Genomic DNA, 23,663 nt, shown 5'->3' on the forward strand with positions numbered 1-23,663 from the left:
TCACGGACTTCGTCAACCAGACACAAATGAACCCATTCAACTCATAACCTACTTTTTTTTTCCTCAGGAAGAAAATTGATATCTAACTGTAATTCATAGATGCTGCTTATCACAAACAGGCACTAAAGTTAAAGAGGTAAACGGTTAACCAAAACAGCAGTACCTACCAAACCATGTAAACAGTCTCTCTCAATTAGGCAGTTTTCTGGTGATTAGCGTCCCAGTTGCCTTGAGACTCAGCCCACAGTGTTGCAAGGGTCCGCTCAAGCCTTCTGATTACTTCTGTCCAGTCTGTACAAGTTCTTGCAGTTTCTCTACATTTCCCTCTCCAATAGTCCTTTTTAATTGTACTTACATTTTAGTTAAACTTTAGTTTTCTTGAAATAGTTTGTTATATATATTAATACATACTATATACATGTATAATACATAATCAAGGATCATTATTTATTTGTGTTGTGTGTGTGTGGGGGGGGGGGGGATGTAGGGCAGTGGTTCTCAAACTTTTTACAAGTACCACCTAAAAAAAAAATACTTAGCTCTCAAATACCACCATCATCTGACCAACATTAAAATGCAGTCGTACAGTACGCCCTTGTGCTGAAGTGTTCACCAAAAATGAATTAACAGTTTTATTGCTATAAAGTATATTTAATATTACAAACCATTGTAACATTCTGCACAATTAACACTGTGCTTAAATATAGAAAAACCTGGATTATTGTATTTAATTAATGATTCATTTCAAATCAAATGTACATAAGTAAAATGTTTTCGTAAATAATGTACAAAAACGGACAGTCCTTGAAAATGACAGACAACAATTGGAGGGTGACCTGTGGAATTTCCATACATCCATTTTCTATAGTGCTTGTCCTTATTAGGATAGCAGGTGAGCTGGAGCCCACCCCAGCTGACTTTGGATGAGAGTGGGATTTCTATTGTTTAAAAAAAAAAAAAAAGCTACCTCATAAGCATGTTACCCCTAAAGGCTGACCAGTCCCCTCTTAATTTGAGTAATAAAACACAGCTGGCTGGCTGCGACATGAGGATTTACAGCAGCATATTTATTTGTTAAGTCTGTTAAAATGCGCTGCATCGAGCAACTAGACGAATTCAGCACAAGTGAGCACATGATGCATAATTGAACTATGAAAAAATGAGAGAGGGGGGAACTTCGAACAGTCCTGCACTATTCACTTGCTGGGAAAAGTCAAATACAAAAGAGAGTGAATATGTACCAGAGACGAACTGTCTTGAAAATTTGATATCGTAATCGTAGTGACCACAATGATCAGTTATCTAAATCATCGCAATATTGCTGAAACAAAATTGCTTTGCAACAAGCTTTATTTTGAATATGTTCATAAAACACAGATAGATTAGCCTACAGTGTTTACTTTGCAACCATGAAACAAAACTCCTGTCAACATCCAAGATGTCTAACACAAATTCAAAGGACACATTCAGGTTTTTCCTTAAGGTAACACAACAATCAACCGCTAAGGTAATCATCACAACTCTGTCAGCAAACATTAACAGCTAACATAGCACAAGCAGACAACCTGTTTTCGGCAGCTATAGAATAAAATTTAAACAGCAACAGGTAAGCTAAATGAGAAGACAGATGAAGCGGAAAAGTATAACTTTGGATTATGTTACTCAGAACTTCAGAATTCAAGTTTATGGAGCCGTCATTTATTGTCGACAGGGGTCTCAAACTCATATTATCCAGGGGTCGCTGGAGTGAGTCATGGCCGCATGAAATATTCCACAAAAAAGGGGTTTCAAGTCTTCAAAAAAAAAAAAAAAGTACAACTAATCTAATCTTCTTAATATTTATTATGAACAGTTCAGAACAAGGTTAGTGACCCGGCCGGCCCTCTCGCTCTCATCTCAGTAGTATCTTGCATATGCCTCAGCATGTCTAGTTGGGTAATGACATCTGATGCTGTATTTCTTTTTGCAAAAAAGACAAGTTGGGGTGCACCAGTGTTCAACAAAAGACATCCTGAAATCTCAATTGAGACCCCTAATGTAGAATAACTAGCTCACTACTACACTGTATATCAAAAACCATTTAACCTATCAGGCTTGGCAATTGTGCTTGTATGTCTTCAACTAAGGAGCCATGTTGTTAATATGAATTGAAGCTTTGTAAAAAGCAGTGGAGTCACATAAACACACACCAGATACCAGGGCGCACACATGTCTATTTTCTTTCCAGGCACCAGAATTTACCCTTCTGGTCTGCTGGGTGTTTCCCCGGGTGCAAGTTAGTTGGTCAGCACTGCGTCCCTCCCCTTACCCAGAGCGCTGAAATAACGCAGCGGTGAAGTAACTTTGGGTTCAGTCGAGCTTTGGTCATGTCTGGAGCGTTGACTGTTGGACTACTGCTGCTGTGGGGCAGCGCCTGCCTGTGGCTGCCCAGCCCTGCTCAGGGAGATTTGGTCATCCCTGGACCAGATGGAGCTGCCAAGGTAATATTCCGACTTCTGATATGTCATCTCGGATGTGAAGCAGAGTTAATTTTGGGATGCAAGTTTCAGGAATGCTTTCTTATTTCTATCCTCCATGTTTGTCTACTGTGTTTGTTATTGTAGGAGACAAGACATCCTGCTAGGACACTGCAGGTATTTGGCAGAAATTATTGCACAGTGGTACCTTGAATTACTAGTTTAACCAATTTACTCATATATTAAACTAATTTTCCCCACTGAAATAAATTGAAATGCCATTATTCTGTGACAGCCCTAAGAAAAATAGCACCGTATTTTAAAATATAAATATAAAAACGTAACAAAGGAGAATGTAAAAAATAAACTGGTTTTATAAAGGTTAATCAGGCCGAAGTTTATACATACACACTGTAGCATTCGTATGATGTGTGCCTTCAAGGGGCATGACTTGATGTTCCCCAGCTCAGGTTGGCCATTTACCACAAAGTTAGTTCAGTGTTAGTGTCTGTTCCATGGTCTTTGTGAGTGTTTTTATTCTGTATTTGTGTTTTTGGCTGTTTGTCCTGTTCAATTAATGGCTTCCAGTGCATCGGCGACTGTGGCTATTCTTTTTTTCAACTCCACTCAGGCAGCGGTGTGTCTGAAGCTAGCTGCTAGTGGCAGTGTGTAACTCGAAAAACTCAGAAGTTGGGCACTTGTAACTTAAGGTACCACTGTATTTGCATGCCCTCCATCCATCCATCCATTTTCTACCGCTTATTCAAGGTCGGGTCGCGGGGGCAGTAGCTTTAGCAGGGAGGCCCAGACTTCCCTCTACCCAGCCACTTCATCCAGCTCTTCCGGGGGGATCCCGAGGCGTTCCCAGGCCAGCTGAAGGATGTAGTCTCTCCAGCGTGTCCTGGGTCGTCCCCGGGGTCTCGTGCCCAGAACACCTCACCAGGGAGGTGTCCGGGAGGCATCCGAATCAGATGCCCCAGCCACCTCATCTGGCTCCTCTTGATGTGAAGGAGCAGCCCCTATACTCTGAGATCCTCCCGGATGACCGAACTTAAATGCGTGAAGCCTACAGTGAAAACAGTGAAAAAGTGGACCAGTGAAACAAAGATGGAACTTCAAAGCTGTTTAGACTGCACAGACTGGAGTGTCTTTGAAAATTCAGCTGGCAGCCTGGATGAATATATGGACACTGTCACATCCTATATCAGTTTCTGTGAAGTGGTTTGTGTACCAACAAAGTCATTTCGCACTTTCAACAACAACAAGCCGAGGTTCACTGCCAAGCTCAAGCAACTGCGCCAAGCTAAGGAGGACACATATCAAAACAGGGACAGGGCCCTGTATAATCGAGCTATAAACCAGCTGACTAAAGAAATTAACATTGCAAAGAGGAACTATGCAACAAAGTTGGAAAAACAGTTTTGCGCTAACGACTCTTAATCAGTCTGGCATGCATTACAATTGCTGACCAATTACAAGCGAGGATCCCCCCCAAGCTGAGAACAATAACACACTAGCCAACGACTTGAATACCTTCTACTGCAGATTTGAAAAGGACACTTTCACACCCCACACCCACCCAGCCGCACCACCGACCACAATCACACCTTTGACTTCTGCGTTGACCATCTACGAACAGGATGTGAGATGCATCTTCAAACAACACAAGATTAACAAAGCGGCAGGCCCGGACCTTGTGTCCCCATCCTGCCTCAAAGTCTGCACGGACCAGCTCGCTCCAGTCTTCACACAGATCTGCCAATTTTTTTTGTCTGAGTTTGTTGTCACATTTCTGTCGGGCCAATTATATACTACTCGTGTACTCACTGGAGTAGTCTGGCCACGCTGAACTATATGCATATCTGTTGTTGACCAATACTGGCCACTCATGCCAGAGTAGCATCTGCCCCATTTGCACACTGACTGAGGAGTATCTGCAACATTTGCACAATCACCATTGTCCCAGATTATCACACTTTACTCGTCACTTTAAACTGCATACACTCCTTGAAGTCTCGGCGCCCTTTGCACAATGGTCATTGCACCGGACTATTGCGAGATTAGTCATTCGAACTGCTCTTAGTGCTAGAGGACTGCATCTTTTTGCACAATTGTTAAGAAATGCCTCACGGCCTTGTGGACCGGTGGTTCCGGACCACTGGCTTAAGTCACGTAACATCTTCTTGATGACTGAAACTTCACATATTCAAACTGCTGAGGTCGGGAAGAAGGCTAAAATCATCATTCATGCTATTTAGTCTGCACAATCAACATTGTCCCAGATTATCACACTTTACTCGTCACTTTAAACTGCATACACTCCTTGAAGTCTCGGCGCCCTTTGCACAATGGTCATTGCACCGGACTATTGCGAGATTAGTCATTCAAACTGCTCTTAGTGCTAGAGGACTGCATCTTTTTGCACAATTGTTAAGAAATGCCTCACGGCCTTGTGGACCGGTGGTTCGGGACCACTGGCTTACGTCACGTAACATCTTCTTGATGACTGAAACTTCACATATTCAAACTGCTGCAGTCGGGAAGAAGGCTAAAATCATCATTCATGCTATTTAGTCTGCTTTCTCAGTTGCTCTGGCTTGGTCAAATAACATGATTGGGTTTGTTGACTCGTGGTGCTATTGGGGAAAGCTCCAACTTTTTCCACACAGAAAAACAGTATGTCTTTCATCATGTTACGTGAAATGTCCTATATTAAAACTTAAATACAATAAATGGTGTCCTCCCTTACTAACTCAGATGACATGACCAATGTAGGGACAAATGTGCTTGGGAGGTTGGTCTGTTCACATTTCTTTTTTTTAAAATTGTTTTTATTATCGACTTTGCTATTTTGTACTCAGCAGTCGGGACAGATATATGTGTAATGCTTTCTGACAATGCTGTTCAGTTCTCTGCGGGGATCACCACAGTTTCCTTTATGGCAGTTGACCTTGGAGGTCAAGTTTTGGACTTTACAGGCGTAGAAAACTTAGATGGACTTCAGGAGAATTCAGCTTCCAGTGGTTTAACATTTAAAATGTGGTTAATTGACATGCCTATCAGAATGTGTAATGTGTCTATTTCTTTCTTACAGAAAAGAAGTACACAGAATGTCATGGTGAGAAAAGGATCTACCATAATTTCTCGTGTATAATGCGCATTTCCCCCCCCAAAAAATTGTCAAAAGTCAATACTGCGCATTATACATAGGTATAGGAGAAAATGAAAAAGACTTTCACAATTTATAAATGTATGCCGCCATCTAGAGGTTATGAAAAAGCTGTACACGTTCATTCCACTATGCCACCGCCTCATAGAGGTTATGAAAAGGTTGTACACTTTCATTCTAGTATGCCACCTAGAGGTTATGAAAAAGGTGTAGCCTACACTTTCATTCCAATATGACAGGGGTACATATGACTCCATATATGTACAATTGTGCTCATAAGTTTACATACCCAGGCAGAATTTGTGAAAAATCTTTTTTTTTAAATTGTTTTTAATAAATACAACTGATGACTGAACAATAACCATCATTAATTTATTTATGGCTGTTTTGTTTAATGATAATGCTTTTATGAAATGCTTGACAGTTTAATTTGAATCCCATTAAAATAAAATTAAATGTGTTTCGCCTGGTCCTTCATGTTTTCTTAAATTTTTTTTTACACATCTTACAAATTCTGCCTGGGTAATCGAACATATGAGCACAACTGTGTGTTTTCTCATTTAATAAATAAAAGTAGGAGTGTGAATTTCAAAATAAAAGCAAGTAAAGAATTAGAAATTATTATGTGTTCAAATAAAGTGCTTAACTTCAGAATAATTATATTAAAAAATGAACAAAATACAGATAATTCTTCATGTTTTGATCATATGGGTCATGCATTGTAAAAATGCATTATACATAGGTTGAAGGGTTTTCCAGAATTTTGTGGTCAACTTTGGGGGTGCGCATAATACATGGGTGCGCATTATACACTTGAAATTACGGTACTTGGATTCATATGTTCTGTTGTAATGGTATTGTCTTTACTGTACACTGATATTGTCACTTCCAAAGAGTATTTACAGTAATAACAGGATCCTTCCTAGCAGAATAACTTGGAAAAAACAGTGACTATTCCTGAAATTCTCATGTGAAAGACTTTACAGCAGTCATATTGACGTTGTAAAATAGTCAACAGTAAGACAGCTAGGGATTTCCTTTAAGTTTCTAAGAAACTGTACAGAGGGGTTGCACATAGGCCAAAGACAAGCCAATACAATTAAATGATCTGTATAAAGGACGAGTCATGTAATGGACTGGTGACCAGTCCAGGGTGTACCTGGCCTCTTGCCAAAACTCAGCTGGAAGAGGTTCCAGGTCACCCGCAACCTTAATGAGAACAAGCGCTGTAAAAGATGGACTGCTGGAATCACTCTGACATCATGGAACTGTCCTCATCCTCCATGAACTATGAAGTAGCTAACAAGCAGATGGGCAAAGAAGCACAAATCGGACCCACTTCAATATGTTTTCCATTTTTGTCAGTAATGAAAATGTTTGCCTTGTGCTCTATTCATTGACATTCTAGTTATATGTGGTCATTATAGCATTACAGTAGTTTTCTGTAGGTCATATTTGCCACTTGTTGCTAGGCGGAGTTCTTCGGTCTCAAGCATAATTGCCCTATAGACCAATTGGCTGCGTCGGTTTTCTCAGACTTCCACGTTCCAAAAACATACGTTAGGTTCATTTAACACTGAATTGTCCATAAGTACCAATGCGAGTGTGAATGGCTGTTTGTCTATATGTGTCCTGTGACTGGCTGGCGGTCAGTCCAGAATGTGCTCCCCTTCTCACCCAAAGTTAGCTGGGATAGGCTCTGGCTCACCTGTGACCATAACGAGTACTATAGAAACTAGACAGCCATGTCCACAAGGCAGTTTATTCCTCAAGAGAATCTTCATTTACTATGACATGCACATTAAAAAAAAGCCAAAGAGTACCATGTGTTGGGGAACTGCCTCTTCTGGACAGGGGGCCCTGATTGTTTCACTCTCACCACCCCTGCCTCTATGGAAAGTCGTCCGAGCAATCGATATCTTCCACATCCAGCTTAAGATCCAGACACAACTAAGAGTCTCTTTGTTACGAGTAACATATTTCGCAGTACTCGTGCCACTTTTAGCCTACTGCACAATTAGTAAACTACTGTGCTGCACGAGTAACACTACAAGGTCCAGTGGAAGGCGGTAGTGGAGAATACATTACTAGTAAAACTCAAAGTAAAGTCATTCTACTAGTGCACCCTGGTCATTCTGCTTGTGCTGAGTTGTCCTAGTAGGGAGCACAAAAACATGGACCTTGAGCTGGATATCTAATATGCACTTTGTCCTCACTAGTAGGACTTATAGTTACTTGTGAGGCAAAACTGTGCAATAGTTGACAACTGTCTGTTACTAGTACTACTAGTGACATTATAAATTTATACTAGTTCAAATCTAGCACCTCATTAGTATTACCAATAGCATGCAATGTCAACTAGTGCACAGTTGTACCTCACTAGTAACATATGGTTGTCCTACCGGTATGCCAGAGGTGTGCTACTAGTGTGCAGAAATGTCATTCGGTAGTGGAAGTCAGTAGGAAAAAACATCACTAGTAAGGTGTAGTGCACCCTAGTGGTTCTACTAGTGGGCTGAATTGTCTTACTGTTGAGGGCAAAGAGTATTTAGTCCAAGGAACTCAAGCTGGATATCAAGGATGTTGAATGAATGTTCAAAAGGCTTTCCATATGCCTCCCTCTCTTCTCTTCATCTCAGGTGGACGTGTACAGTGTGAAGGTGGACTGTACTGTGATGTCCCGTTTCGCTCACACTGTCATGACCTCCACGGCTCGGAACAAAGCCAAGGTCTCGCAGGAAATCTTCTTCGAAATGGAGCTCCCAAAGACGGCCTTCATTACCAACTTCACCATGTGAGGCCCCTGGGTTTCACCTTAACATGATATTTTAGAGCAGGGATATCAAACTTAATGGAGTTATGGTTGCCCTCAGGGTGCCAGTTTTAACAACAACAAAAATACATAAATGTTTTATTACTTAGGGGTCAAACAAATCTTTCCCACTAGGCACATTGTTGGCACGTTTTTCCTCAGAGGGCCATTATGACTGTGCCACATTATACAAAGTTTGGAAATGTTTCATCGCCTCGTCATTATATTACATATACAGTACACAACAAAATGATTGGTAACTAGTTTTGAAATCCATCCATCCATCCATTTTCTGAGCTGTTTCTCCTCACGAGGGTCGCAGGCGGGGTGGAGCCTATCCCAGCTATCATCGGGCAGGAGGCAGGGTACACCCTGAACTGGTTGCCAGCCAATCGCAGGGCATATACAAACAAACAACCATTCACACTCACATTCACACCTACGGGCAATTTAAAGTTGTTACTTAACCTGCCATGCATGTTTTTGGGATGTGGGAGGAAACCGGAGTGCCCGGAGAAAACCCACGCAGGCACGGGGAGAACATGCAAACTCCACACAGCCGGGGCTGGGGATTGAACCCCGGTCCTCAGAACTGTGAGGCAGACGCTCTAAGCAGTCGTCCACCGTGGCGCCAGTTTTGAAATCAGAAGTCAAATATAATAGTTTGTTTAAGTTAACTATTGTTCAAGTTACTGTAAAAATGGGTTTTTGGTAGCAGAAAATGCTCACAGTACCGCAACGGTATTGTATTTATTGGAATTATTATTATTTATTTTATTAATTAATTATTATTAGAATCATCTTTATTTGCCAACTATGTTAAATACACACCATGAGGTTGTCTCCAGTAGTTGGAGCCACTCTAGTACTACAGCAGGCAGGCCACTAAACAAAATATACATTTTGGACATAAGTACACATAAGTATAGAGTCATTGAGCAATGTAAGGGGACCAGTAGTGCATTAATGCTGATACAATGACAATTGTGCAAATGATGCAGTCATCAAGCAATTGCATATGACAATTTCAAATTTTGAAAAGATTTGCCATTTTTTGGTTTCCTGTAAAGTGATGGGTTTGGAGATGCAAGGATTCTCACTGCACTAGTTGTTTTGCCGGTGGCACGGTGACTGACTGGTTTGCACATCAGCCTCACAATTCTGAGGACCCGGGTTCAAAACCGGCCTCGCCTGTGTGGAGTTTGCATGTTTCCCCGTGCCTGTGTGGGTTTTCTCCGTGTACCCCGGTTTCCTCCCACATCCCATAAAACATGCATGCTAGGTTAATTGAGGATTCTAAATTGCCCGTAGGTGTGAATGTGAATGCGAATGGTTGTTTTTTTTTTTATATGTGCCCTGCGATTGGCTGGCTAGTTCAGGGTGTACCCCGCCTCTCGCCCAAGGATAGCTGGGATAGGCTCCAGCACCCCCTCGACCATAATGAGGATAAGCGGTAAGGAAGATGAATGAGTTGTTTTGCCGTCCTACACTTACTTATGCGATTGGCTGGCGACCAGTCCAGGGTGTGGTGTACCCTGTTTAGTACCCCTCTAGTTTTAACATAACTCACAGAGAATTGTTGCAAGCTTACAAAAAAATGACATGAATAGTCAGCTCTGGCCAGCAATCCTCAGTAGCGTGGAAAGATGTGGTGATCCCTGGGCAAGCAACTCTTTGGAACATTCGTTTGCCACATGTTTTAGAGTGACACCATTTAATTGTTGTTCTCCACTTTTCCCAGGGAAATTGATGGTCGAGTTTATGTAGGAGAGGTGAAGGAGAAAGAGAAAGCCAAGAAACAGTATGAGAAGGCGATTTCTTCAGGACAGACTGCTGGACTGGTCAAGTAAATTGGCGAAGACAACTTAGATTTTTCCTTGCTCAAGTTATCATGTCTTATTTTTGTGCTCCTATCAAGGGCTTCTGGGAGGAAGATGGAGACGTTTTCAGTGTCTGTCAACATTGCAGCAGAAAGTAACGTCACTTTCGTTTTGACCCACGAGGAGCTCCTTCAGAGGAAACTGGGCCAATATGAAATTCTGACCAGAGTAAAACCCAAAGAACTGGTCCAGGAGTTTCAGGTTAACACAGCTTCATGTACCAATCCTGCAACTGGTGCTTAATGCAGTTTCACAATTTCCGTTTGTTTTTGAGTCAGATTGTAGCGAACATCTACGAGCCTCAAGGCATTTCTTACGTTGACACCCATGCGACGTTCCTCTCCAACGACCTGCTCCCGCTGGTGGAGAAAACTGTCACAGAGAAGAAGGTACATTTTGGGACCATCTTTGGTTAGATTTACAGTGTAGCTCCAAGTGCTCAAATCCAATTTAATGGCTATACAATATTTTATTCACATTTCAAATGACTCATATTTGATATGACTGTGTTTACATTCACAGAGTACATTAAACAAACTGCATTTTGCAAATTAACTGACAATAACTGTGAACACTGGGCAACTGTCAACCATATTTAATCTGTGCTTTTGCTGAGGTTTAGAGCCATAGTGGATATTCTTAATGTGATGATTTGTGTTGTTTATGGGGGTGTATACAGTGGAGGAAATAATTATTTGATCCCTCACTGATTTTGTAGGTTACAAAGACATGAACGGTTTATAATTTTAATAGTTGGTGTATTTTAACAGGGAGTGACAGAATATCACAAATAAAATCCAGAAAATCACATAAAAGAAAAGAAAATTATTTCACAATTCATTGAGTTAAACAAGTATTTGACCCCCCATCAAAACATGACTTGGAAGTTGGTGGCCAACCCCTTGTTGGCCAGAACAGAGATCACTTTTCTTGTTGTTGATCACCAGGTTTTCACAAGTCTTAGGGTTAGGGTTAGGTAACCTAACCCTAACCCTAAGGAATTTTGGACCACTCGTCTTTGCATATCCTCTCCAAATCCTTACGTTTTCGAGGCTGTGTCTTGGCAACTCGAAGCTTCAGATCCCTCCACAGATTGCTGGAGACTGGCTCGGCCACTCCATGACCTTAATGTGCTTCTTCTTTTGATACTGGTTTCACTACCTTGGCTGTGTGGTTTGGGTCATTGTCGTGGTGGAAGCTCCATCCATAACCCATTTTAAAAAATGTTCACCTAGGATTTCACGGTACAAGGCTCAATCCGAATTTCTCTTGATGTGGTGAAGTTGACTGTCCCCTTTTCTGAGAAACACCCCCGAAATATAATGTTTCCACCTCCATGCTTAATGGTGGGGTGTTCTTGGGGTGATAGTCTGAATTCCTCTTTCTCCAAACACGGCTCGATTTTTGTCTCATCTGATCACATCACCTTCTCCCAGTCATTCTTGGAATCATTCAGGTGTTCATTGGCAAACTTCGGACGGGTCTGTTCAAGAAGGCACATTCTTGAGCAGGGAGACCTCACAGGGGCTGCAGGATTTTAATCCAGTTTGGCGTAGTGTGTTACCAATGTTTTTCTTGGTGACTGTTAGCGTTGGGCATCGAGAATCGAGAACCGATTGGAACCGGGACTAACATTTCGGTTCTCCTGGAATCGTGCAAATTAAAAAATTTCGGTTCCCAGTTTCAATGCCTACAGTCTGTCGACCCCGAAGAAGAAAGTGGCGAAAACCAACGAAGAACAACGTGCACGAAAACGTGCTTGTGCCCAGTGGCAGCGGCGAACAAAAGTGTGTCTTAACTTAAAATAAATGACCAGTCACCTCAGTACAACACTTGGATTAAAATTATATTGTGCAAAGGATGCTTTCACAATGTGTAGAACTCCAATGTGCTCCCTCCCGCTCCGAGCCTCAGCCTACACCGCGCGGAACTTCAGTCAAGTCAGTTGGGTGAGTGAAACAATAAAATACGTGTATGCCAACATTGAGGCAGCTAACAAGATAATTTTCTTTAAGATATTCTGTCTCTTACAGTTAACATAAACCTTCCATTAAAATTATAGACCGCTCACATCTTTGTCAGTGGGTAAACTTACAAAATCAGTGAGGGATCAAATAATTATTTCCTCCGCTGTATGTCACCGATCGTAGCAGTATTTGGATGACATCAAGCTTTCATCAACAATATATATCTGATCTGACTTTACACTGCACTCCCTTGGCTGATTTGATTTTTATCCACATTTGGAAGAGGCCGGATCTCGGTCTAAAGACATCCAATTCCATGCGGGTTTTTTTTTCTATTTACTCTCTCATCAGAATTGTCACTTCAAACATACAGTATAAATCCACCTTGTTTTTTTTTTTTTTTTTTTTTTTTTTTTTTTTTTTTACATTTGCCTTAGTTTGTCAAACAATTTTGTCAACATATGTGAACACTTCAAATGAAACTAAAAACAACAATATCACAAACCCACAATGTGAATGAGTCTCAGAGGGACTTCATTCCTAAAGGCTTTTAATTTTCAAGTTGTTGATTGATAGATTTTAATCTACTTTCAGGCACACATTGCCTTCTCACCAAGTTTGGAACAGCAAAGAAAATGTCCAGGCTGTGATGGAACGTTGATTGATGGAGATTTTGTCATCAAGTATGATGTGAACCGCGCAATGAGCCTCGGGGACATTCAGGTAAGCCATGAACTTCTTATTACGGATTGTTAGGACCACCACAAGGTGCTTGTCATTGGATTTACAGAATTTTTCTACCCCTCAGATTGTCAACGGATATTTTGTGCACTTCTTTGCACCACCCAACCTGTCAAGAGTGCCAACAAATGTGGTGTTTGTAATTGATAGGAGTGGTTCAATGTACGGAAATAAAATAAGACAGGTAAGAGACCGTTGGAACATTTGTGCATTAGCAAGAGATTTCAGTACAGTACAGGGACAGATACTACAAGAAAGAAAGAAGATTCAAATCTAAATACAATCCTGATTCCAATGAAGTTGGGACGTTGTGTTAAACATAAATAAAAACAGAATATAATTTTGTAAATCACGTTCAACCTATATTTAATTGAATACACTACAAAGACAAGATATTTAATGTTCAAACTAATGAACCTTAATCATTATAATTAAATAATCATTAACTTAGAATTTTATGGCTTACTTAATTTTGTTATACTGTGTTGTGTGATTTTGTTTGCATATTAAGGACAAAAGTCCAGATTTTGTTTTAATTATTCATTTTAAAAAACACCATTCAAGGAAGGGTTTTCCTCATGTTTTTGAGATTGTAGGGTGAAAGCTGCAGCTGGTTACTAGTGTGGACTGAATGGGTGGCCAGTATTTTGAGGGAAATAACACGTCACCAACATCCATCCATCCATCCATCCATTTTCTGAGCCGCTTCTCCTCGGGAGTGCTGGAGCCTTTCCCAGCTATCTGGGAAACCTCTACTTATTTGGCCACTTATGCTTAACTTAACGATTCCTAATTGCAACGCTACTGAATGTAAATTCTTATTTTTGGCAGGACTGTTTATTGTCACTTCAGAAATAAAGGGAGAAAAAGTACGTTATAGAATAGCATTTTCATAGAATAACTGAAAACTACAATCAATTGGTTTTGAAGGGGCAATAAATGAACCCCACCCCTTGACAATTATAAAGATTCAATGCACTTGTTCATCAAATTTCTTTTGATATGGATTTTAAAATATATTAAATATATAAATGCAGTATATAATCTGTTTTAAAATATTTGTATTTTGTTGGTAAAATGACTCGAAAGGAGTCAAAACTCAAGTTTAGGACTTGTGACTTGACTCGGGACCTGCCTGTCTCGACTTGGGACTTGACTCTGGACTTGAGGGCTACAGTGGCTACACAAGTAGCTGACCACTACCAGGGTATGACTGAGGAGTGAATGAATAGTGCATGCAATTGTAAAGCATCTTTCAATATGAAAAACCCTATCCGTATAAGTGTAAGTAAGTGATAAACATCAACTATAATACTAAAAAAAAACACAGCGGCAGCTTAAAAACCCCACTGTGACACAGTAAAACTGTTCCGGCATAACAGCGATACAGATCCTTCATTCTGCTTGACCTCACAGCCGAAACAGGACAAAAAACAAAACAAAAAAAAAGTAGACAGTCACCCATGTTCTGTGCACTTGCAGACACATCACCAGGAAGTGAATTTAATCTATGCTCCCCAATCTCCATTATGACAGTTTGTATCCTACATGATATTGTTTTAAAAAAGAGAACAAGAGAAGTGTACACCACTGGCACACGTAAATAAAATGAGTGTGACTGGTTAGAGACTGATTCAAATGTGAACAAGAACAATGAATGAACCACAGTGCCGAGAATTAAACCCTTGATCGTGGTGGTGTTCCCTTCTGCATGTGTCAAACATGATGTGTGAGTGGTGATGAACTCGGGCTTGGAATGTGTGAAGTTATTGATGAGCATATGTTTTCTTTCCAGACCCGAGAGGCAATGCAAGCCATCCTTCAAGATCTGAAAGAGGATGACTACTTTTCCATCATCCTATTTGATGACCAAATCACTTGTTGGAAGGAAACAATGACCAAAGCGACAAAGGAGAACTTGGATGAGGCCACAAAATACATCAAGAACTTGAGGGACGGAGGAGGTGAACAGAAGAACAACAATTTTGTAATAGTGTAAATGCTTTTCTTATTGTTTTTTGTTTTTCCAGGCACTAACATAAATGATGCATTGTTAAGAGGTGTGGCGATGCTACAGAAAGACAAAGCAGAGAAGAGGATCCCAAAGAAAAGCATTGACATGATCATTTTACTCACTGATGGAATGCCCAATTATAGTGAGCATTCACTGTTTTGTGTCTTAATTTCGGTGGAATGTTCTGCATTTGCTGCTTTCTCAGTCGAAGGTAGATTTCATTTCTATATTTAGTATTATTCAATATGAGCATATTTTGTCTTCTTAAGGTGAGACCAATCCAAAAAAGATCCAGGCCAATATGCATGCTGCCAATGGTGGAAACATGACTCTATTCAGTCTTGGATTTGGAAGTAATGTGGAATATGGCTTCTTGAATGTGCTGAGCCAGGAAAACAAGGGACTGGCTCGGAGAATCTTTGAGGCCTCAGATGCAGCTCTTCAACTGAAGGTGGGGAATGGAGGCTGTCCATTCATTTTACAGTATTAGTATCAGCACAGACTTTAGATAATTTGTTCAATTTGTTCGACTTTAGAATCAAATTTTCCCACAGGAAATAATGGAAATCAAATTAGGAGGTCCTCGATTTATTACGGAATTTCATTGCTGCAGCTGTGATGTAACCCAATTTAGACACAAATTTGGGGTAACGATGTTGCCGGAGTCTTTCACTAACCTATGTTAATGCAGTACTAGAGTCATAATTACAATAGATATTTGAATTAAAAACACTTTTAGGCCATAAATCTACAACAATGAATCGACAATTGACATACATTTTTTGTGGAGAAGTTCTAGGATACAAACTCTATCAGAGCTGACTTTGGGCCATGGACTGGTCACTAGCCAATCGCAGACACACCAAAACAGTAAAACAATATTTGGGAATGTATTAATAGAGGTTGGATACCCCTTACAAATAAAAGTCTGTATGAATTTATTCCAGGGTTTCTATGAGGAAATTTCCAGCCCGCTGCTTTCTGAGGTGAATTTACGTTACCCGGACAACGCGGTGGATTTGCTGACCACCAACCACTTTAGCCAGTTGTTCAATGGTTCTGAAATTGTGGTGGCTGGTCGGCTGATGGACAATACACTGGACAACTTCCCGGTGGAAGTGGTTGGCCAGGGGGTGAGACCTTATCTAACTTTTGTTGAATTTTTCAACACACTGATGCCAAATGCTCCCTAACAAGCTGACAGGGGATTTGGCTTTGGTCCGCCTTGGCCATATTCCATATCTAGATGTTGTTTGCACCAGATATTGCTTCCTAAACTGTTTTCCTGATCGCTAGTTTGAGGAGGACTTCCAGTTGCAGAGCCAGACCAGTGCTCTGGATTGGGGCGCCATTTACCCTGATGAAGAGTACATCTTTGGGGATTTCACAGAGCGCCTATGGGCTTACCTCACCATCCAGCAGCTACTGGATAAGAGGTCAGATAATTTGCTCAAATATGACAAAACGAACCATTGAAATCTGTATTACTAGCCCAACTGAAGTCTTTGTGACATAAAAGAAAGTTATCATTCCTGGTCACATTCACATCGACACTTGTTGCTAGGCAGGGTTCATCGGGTTCAATCTAAAGCTACCTCACAGGCCAATGTAAAAACTGACAGCCAGCTAGGCCAGTGGTCCCAACCACAGGTACTGGTCCACGGGTCATTTGGTACCAGGCCGCGCGTCTATTGTTCCACCCACCCCGTGCCTGTGTGGGTTTTCTCCAGGAAACTCCGGTTTCCTCCCACATTCCAAAAACATGCGTGGTAGGTTGATTGAAAACTCTAAAGTCGGTGTGAGTGCGAATGGTTGTTTGTTTATATGTGCCCAGTGATTAGCTGGCGACCAGTTTAGAGTGTACGCCGCCTCTCGCCCAAAGATACCTGGGATAGGCTCCAGCACGCCCGCCACCCTAGTGAGGAGAAGCGGTACAGATAATGGATGGATATATATATATATATATATATATATATATATATATATATATATATATATAAATATATATATATATATATATATATATATATATATATATAATGTATGAGTGGATGATGTCATTGTTTTTCTTACAGCAAGACTGGTAGCCAGGAGGAGAAATCCAATGCCACAGCCAGGGCCTTGGATATGTCCCTACAGTACAGTTTTGTCACCCCTCTCACCTCCATGGTGGTCACCAAGCCTGAGACTGGGGACAAACCAGATAGCCCTCTCATCGCTGATAAGATGACTGAGGGTGAGACATGGATAATTTTGTTAAGATAAAAAATCTGCATGCTTTTAATTCCTTACTTAAGAAGGATTACTACTTAGAATCCTAAGAAAGTAGTCTGACTTCCCTGCACCAACGAATTCCATTTTTCATTTATTTGTGCATGTGTAATTTGTAGTTATCTGGCCATGTTATGTCTTTACAATCTGAACGAAGAAGAAAAAAAAATCTCACAACACTGCGCATTACCCCCCCAAAAAAAACAAAAAAAACATAGCCATAGTGAAGCAGTGGTGGTGGCAGTACCATGGTTTGAGTCTGTTGGAACTAGGGCCTTAGTCAAGGAGGAGGAAGTAATAAAAAACTTCCGAGTACCAGTCAAACTTTTGAACAAACCGTCAGGCTACCTCTAGAAAGCTTTAATGTAGACGAAGTTCACCTTTCAGCATAACAGTAGCCTATAAAATTCATCCAAGTCAACAAAAGAATAGCCAGAGAAATTTGAAATTTTGGAATTGCCTGGCCAGAGCCCAGACCTGAATCCAATGGAAAAGCTGTGGTGTGATCTGAAGAGGCCTGTGCTAAAGCGATGTCTCTGCAATCATTAAGATTTGCAGAACTTTTGCAAGGAAGAGCGGACGAATAGTGCCAAATCAATATTACCATGCTAGTCTCCTACCCAGAAAGAGTGCAATCGTCAAATAAAAGGGTGCTTCAACAATGTCTTAGTTTATGACTCTATCACTGTGCAAATTTTGCAATGAACTTATTGAACATTTTTCATATATTTTTCCTCAAACAGATTTGTTTCCTATGCTGTTAAATTGTACTATTTATAATTCCGATTCCGTTACAAAAATTGAAGTCATTGAATGTCATCAGAAAAATGTAGCCACTGTAACTGCAGTCATAATTTTCCCCAATTTGAAAAAGTGGGATATACCAATTTATTTTCCCTCCTTTTTCTCTGACAGAGGAAAGACAACACTCAGAGCGATACTGTAAGAATGATTTCTTTCTTTCTTTCCCCAAATTGCATACACAGAATACAGTGCACTTGTGTATTTCTGGATTAAAATTAATATATTTCTTTTTTATGATATGGCCCAGCCTATCATCGCCACATGTCACCCATATATTTAGGTAAGTACTCTCTATTGTATATTTATGCAAAGCCGAACCGCATTTTAAAAATCCAATTTGATTTGTTTCTTTGCAGTGGATGGAGATCCCCATTTTATCGTTGAGCTCCCAGACAAAGATGATGCCGTGTGCTTCAACATCAATGACAAACCAGGAACTATTTTCACCCTAGTTGAAGACTCAAAGTCAGGTCAGACCAAGTTCTCCTTAATATCAAATATACTGTGTTTCCAAATGCAAAAGATACAAATGAATTATTTTCCATAGCCTGCTATGTCATAAGGGTAAAAGGCCAAGATTGTTAACGTTCTCGCTCACCTTAGACACGCCAACCTCACCATACTTGTGCCAGTAAACTATAGCCTACAGTCTAACACTGACGAGGACAATTAATTGTTGTTTCTGCATTCCTTAGGTATTTTGGTGAATGGCCAAATAATTGGAGACAAGCAAATTCCTGTTGATGGTCAAATCAATACCTACTTTTGGCGTTTTGGCATAATTCATAAAAGTTTAGGGGTGAGATTGGAGGTGAGCACTAAAAGCATTTTAGTGCTCGAAGACGGCAAGCGGGTCAGTCTGCAGTGGTCTTACACAACTTCCCTCAAAGGAGACAAGTGAGTGCTTATACATGGGTCAATATCGCTATGAAGTGCCTTTGGTGTCCTCATCAGAGTCATCTTGAAAATGTAGCAGAATAATGAAACTCTGAGGTCTTATTATAAGTTGTGAAACATTTTCACACATACCAGCATAAGTTTCTTAAAATGTTTCCTTCATTTTATACAAATTTTCTTTCATTGTCGTTTTTTGTTTTTTTTTGCTATCCACCCTGTCATCATGCGGTAGTTCCAGAGTAAGAATTTGCACTTATGTTTTGTAATTTTCATCATATTATGTGTAGTTGGCTGTTGTCAAGGTTAACGTGCATTCTGTGATAGTAAAATGTCAATTTATATAACAGCCTTTCAGAAAATTGGAATATATTTGTTCAACAGTACATCATCAGCTTGCTCACTGAATCACCTTCCTAAGTGAATGTCCACCATGTGCTCACTAAATGCAAACATTAATAATATGTTTGTCAAGCAACATATCTACTTAATACAAGGAATATGAAGTTCAATTGAAAATCTCAACTTTTGGGGTGAAATGAACAAGTCCAAAGACACGTTATGGTGATACACACTCGAGACGATGACTAGGACCCAGTCCGACTGAGATGTCATCCGTCTCAAAACAAACACACACCTGTCATCATGTCCCTCCTCTGCTTTACTCCTCTCTCCTTTTCTCCCTAGCATGGATATTCTTTTGACCAAGGACCGCAGCCTAACAATAACTCTAAAAGATTCAGTCAAGTTTTTGATCCTGCTACATAAAGTGTGGAAGGACCACCCGTACCATCGGGATTATTTGGGTTTCTACACACTGGACACCCACCTCCTGTCACCTTCTGTTCACGGTCTGATAGGTATTACAACACATGCACTCATGAAGTCAATACAGTGGAAGTGTCGACCTAAAGGTTGTGCAATCAGGAATTCATGAATATGTGTAAAAGTCACGCAAAAACTTCATATGTGATGTCATGCAAATTGTCAGCATAACTCATTAGACTTCAGATCAATGAACATCTAAAGCATGTGTTTAGCTTTTTTGTGCCATTTTATTTAATTATTTGGTGATGACACCACAGTTTACCAGTTATAGAAAAAAGGAGATATTGAACCAGAAAGGCACTTGCAGTGTCTCTAACCTGACTAATAAGTTTAATATTGCTAATAATAATGGAGGAATTTAGCTTCCTTGAACCTGTAAGACCCGCTTCACACTGAACTAGATGGACAATCACAATTACAGTCGGCGACTTACCTTCCCACACCATGCAGCTGACCATCACACACCTCCCAACTCGCTGCAATGTGAAAACTGCGAGCCCTGTTGTTCTTATAGGGAAGGTAGCGTTTGAGACGCTAAACATAACATTATTTTATTGAACCACAAACAGCGTGGCAAGATTGTCAAGGAAAAAGCAGATAGCCCTAGCCGCTATTGCTAGATTATAATACTAGAAAGAGAGGAAATAAATGCGAGCCCACTTCATTAACTGCACTTTTTTATTTCGGCAACTGAGACTTGCCTTGCCGCTTACATGCAGTGATTTCTTCAGATTCTCTGAACCTTTTGATGATATACGATGTACGTTGAGGAACATTGTCCTTAAACTGTTCGGCTATTTTCTCACGCACTTGTTCACAAAGAGGTGAACCTCCCCCCATCTTTACTTGTGAATGACTGAGAAACTCAGGGAAGCTCCTTTTATACCCAATCATGGTCTTTGTAGTGTATTCAATTAAATATAGATTGAACATGATTTGCAAATCATTGTATTCTGTTTTTATTTATGTTTAACACAACGTCCCAACTTCATTGGAATTGGGGTGGTAGAAAACATGCACTCTACCCCTGTGATACATCTCTGTACATCCGGTCACCTGTGATAAATTAAAAAATAACACAATTTCTTCACTTTTGGGGAAAAGCACAACAAGCAATACCACTCAATTAATCATTACAGTTTTGTTTTGTTTTTTATCAACATTTGGCCTTTTTCTACTGTTGTTTTACAAATAAATCCATCCAACCATCCATTTTCCATTCCGCTTATCCTCACTAGGGTCGCAGCCATGCTGGCGCCTAGCTCAGCTAACTCTGGGCGAGAGGTGGGGTACAGTACACCCTGAACTGGTCGCCAGCCAATTGCAGAGCACATAAAGAAATGACATTTTAAATACATTGTACTGTATTTGGTCAGTGCAGCAATCTAAGCTCAGAACTTCCGGTGTGGAGTTTACATGTTTTCCCCGTGATTGTGTGGGTTTTCTACTCGGGCGTCATCCCACATGCGAAACAATACGTTAGTTTATTTGAAGACTCTACATTTTCCAGTGGTGTGAGTGGATGTTTGTCCAAATGTGCCCTGCGATTCACCCGCAACTCCAGTGAGGACAAACGCTAGAGAAAATACTCTCGTGAGGATAAGCAGTTCAGGAAATGGATGGTTGGATGGACAGATTGATGGATGGGTGGATGTATTTGGTCCTGCATTGGCGATGATGATTCCTTGCAAAAAAAAAAAAAAAAAAAAGCAAACAAGTGACAAGATGCAAGACGAAAGGTTTTATATTTATTATTCTTGAAATGATCTTAGATTGGTGACTCGTTTTCCAGGTCAGTTCTACCACGGGATTGAATATGAGGTCACAAACTTGCGTCCAGGAGAAGTCCCAGAGAAACCAGATGCCACCATGTATGTCAAGGGACAAGAGCTCAATGTGACTAGGTAAGACATCGGTGGTGTTCTAATATAAGCACTGTTGTTTCAGGATGTGACACCATTTGATCAATGGTGCGTTTTCCTCAACCACAGGGGCTGGCAAAGAGACTTCAGAAGAGATGTGACGAATGGAGAAAATGTTCCCTGCTGGTTCATTCATAACAATGGGACAGGCCTCATTGATGGAGATGTCTCGGACTACATTGTGTCAGGCCTCTTTAAAACTGTATAGAAAAGAAATTTTCCTTACATGACAAAACACTGATCTAATCAGTGAAATGCATGCATGAAATAAAATCCCACTGGAAATTTTCAACACTGTATTTTTTTATACATTATATCAGAATCAATCTTTCTTGATAAACGAACAGTAGTGGTCAACACACACGCAGACACACACACACAAAGCCAGCAATCATGATAGCAAGCACACAACTAATGTTAGCCAATTTACCTTTCAAATTAAAGGGGTTTGATGAGATGTGTAGCGTATATTGGTTGAATAAAACTAATCTGTATCGTAAAGGGGAACCACGCCACTTTTGATGTGGATAAAATTTAAGGAAAGTGACGAGAAACCTTTTTATCAGTCTCATAATCTGAAGGTTGCCACACCTTATGAAATTTTGAGTTCTAGATGACAGAGGCTTACTTAAACTCAGAACACACACAAAATACAACCAAGAGTGAAATTTTATAGAATATTTAATGACATCTACAAGGGATCTTGCGGGAAACGTACAAAGGGGTCTAACTAAAGAAAGAAAATAACACTAATAATCATAAAAAGAAGGAAAATAGGCATACGAAAAGGGAAATAGAACATCGTGTGTTGGAATGAAGTTGGAAACGTGAGCATTTACTGCGTCCATTGCGGACGGGAGAAGGCTCACCACCTGTGGGAGGGGCCATAGGGGTTGGGTGCAGTGTGACCTGGGCAGTGGCCAAAGGCAGGGACCTTGGCAATCCGATCCCCGGCTACAAAAGCTGGCTCTAGGGACGTGGAATGTCACCTCTCTGGCAGGAAGGAGCCCGAGCTGGTGTGTGAGGTCGAGAAGTTCTGACTGGATATAGTCGGGCTTGGCTCCACACACGGCTTGGGCTCTGGTACCAGTCCTCTCGAGAGGGGTTGGACTCTCTTCCACTCTGGAGTTGCCCACGATGAGAGGCGCCGAGCAGGTGCGGGTTTACTTATTGTCCCCCAGCTCTTGACTGTTGTTTGTGCCAATGCACCAAACAGCAGTTCAGAGTACCCACCCTTTTTGGAGTCCTTTGAAGGGGTGCTGGAGAATGCTCCCACTGGGAACTCCATCGTTCTGCTGGGAGATTGCTCACATGGGCAATAACAGTGAGACCTGGAAGGGCGTGGTTGGGAGGAACGCCCCCCACCCCCCTCCGATCAGAACCCGAGTGGTGTTCTGTTATTGGACTGTACGGGCTGTACGACCGGTGCCAGAGTTTGGCCCGCATTGCTGGCATTAATTCGGACTAATTTCCGGTGAGGGTCGGACTCCGCCAAGGCTGCCCTTTGTCACCGATTCTGTTCATAACTTTTATGGACGGAATATCCAGGCGCAGCCGAGGCGTAGAGGGGGTCCGGTTTGATTGCCTCAGTATTGCATCTTTGCTTTTTGCAGATGATGTATTTCTGTTGTCTTCATCAAGCTGTGAACTCCAACTCTCACTGGAGCTGTTCGAAGTCAAGTGTGAAGCGGCTGGGATGAAAATCAGCACCTCCAAATCTTAGACCATGGTCATCAGTCGGAAAAGGGTGGCACGCCCTCTCCCTGAGATCCTGCCCAAAGTGGATGAGTTCAAGTATCTTGGGGTCATGTTCACGAGTGAGGGAAGAATGGAATGTGAGATCGACAGGTGGATCGTGCAGCGTCTTCAGTGATGCGGATTTATTGTCGGTCCGTTGTGGTGAAG

The 23,663-nt window shown here is 41.0% G+C and overlaps 1 protein-coding gene across 2 annotated transcripts; it reads left to right on the plus strand.

Annotated features, from left to right (window-relative positions):
• Nucleotides 1-2,331: 2,331 nt before the first annotated feature.
• On the plus strand, nucleotides 2,332-22,050 carry LOC133483899 (inter-alpha-trypsin inhibitor heavy chain H3-like). 2 transcript variants are annotated; one of them, XM_061785744.1, is made up of 22 exons: nucleotides 2,332-2,480; nucleotides 2,604-2,633; nucleotides 5,551-5,574; nucleotides 8,265-8,419; nucleotides 10,179-10,283; nucleotides 10,356-10,518; nucleotides 10,596-10,706; nucleotides 12,879-13,007; nucleotides 13,093-13,209; nucleotides 14,821-14,989; nucleotides 15,056-15,181; nucleotides 15,309-15,490; nucleotides 15,987-16,172; nucleotides 16,336-16,475; nucleotides 17,115-17,275; nucleotides 18,226-18,252; nucleotides 18,362-18,394; nucleotides 18,471-18,584; nucleotides 18,810-19,011; nucleotides 19,696-19,868; nucleotides 21,629-21,740; nucleotides 21,828-22,050. In XM_061785744.1, the coding sequence occupies exons 1-22, from the start codon at nucleotides 2,367-2,369 to the stop codon at nucleotides 21,964-21,966; spliced, it is 2,712 nt and encodes a 903-aa protein (XP_061641728.1). In that variant the 5' UTR covers nucleotides 2,332-2,366; the 3' UTR covers nucleotides 21,967-22,050. The 2 variants fall into 2 exon arrangements, with proteins under 2 accessions (XP_061641728.1, XP_061641729.1); XM_061785745.1 differs by lacking the exon at nucleotides 18,362-18,394.
• The last annotated feature ends 1,613 nt before the right edge of the window (nucleotides 22,051-23,663 follow it).

The sequence above is a fragment of the Phyllopteryx taeniolatus genome, chromosome 9 (genome assembly GCF_024500385.1).
Source record: "Phyllopteryx taeniolatus isolate TA_2022b chromosome 9, UOR_Ptae_1.2, whole genome shotgun sequence".
Classification (NCBI taxonomy): domain Eukaryota; kingdom Metazoa; phylum Chordata; class Actinopteri; order Syngnathiformes; family Syngnathidae; genus Phyllopteryx; species Phyllopteryx taeniolatus.

Bases quoted from the DNA above. Each gene is read 5' to 3' on its own strand.
- LOC133483899 (XM_061785744.1), top strand. From the start codon at position 2,367: ATGTCTGGAGCGTTGACTGTTGGACTACTGCTGCTGTGGGGCAGCGCC. The intron at 2,481-2,603 runs GTAATATTCCGA...TTGTTATTGTAG, and splicing joins GACCAGATGGAGCTGCCAAG to GAGACAAGACATCCTGCTAG. The intron at 13,008-13,092 runs GTAAGCCATGAA...TCTACCCCTCAG, and splicing joins TGAGCCTCGGGGACATTCAG to ATTGTCAACGGATATTTTGT.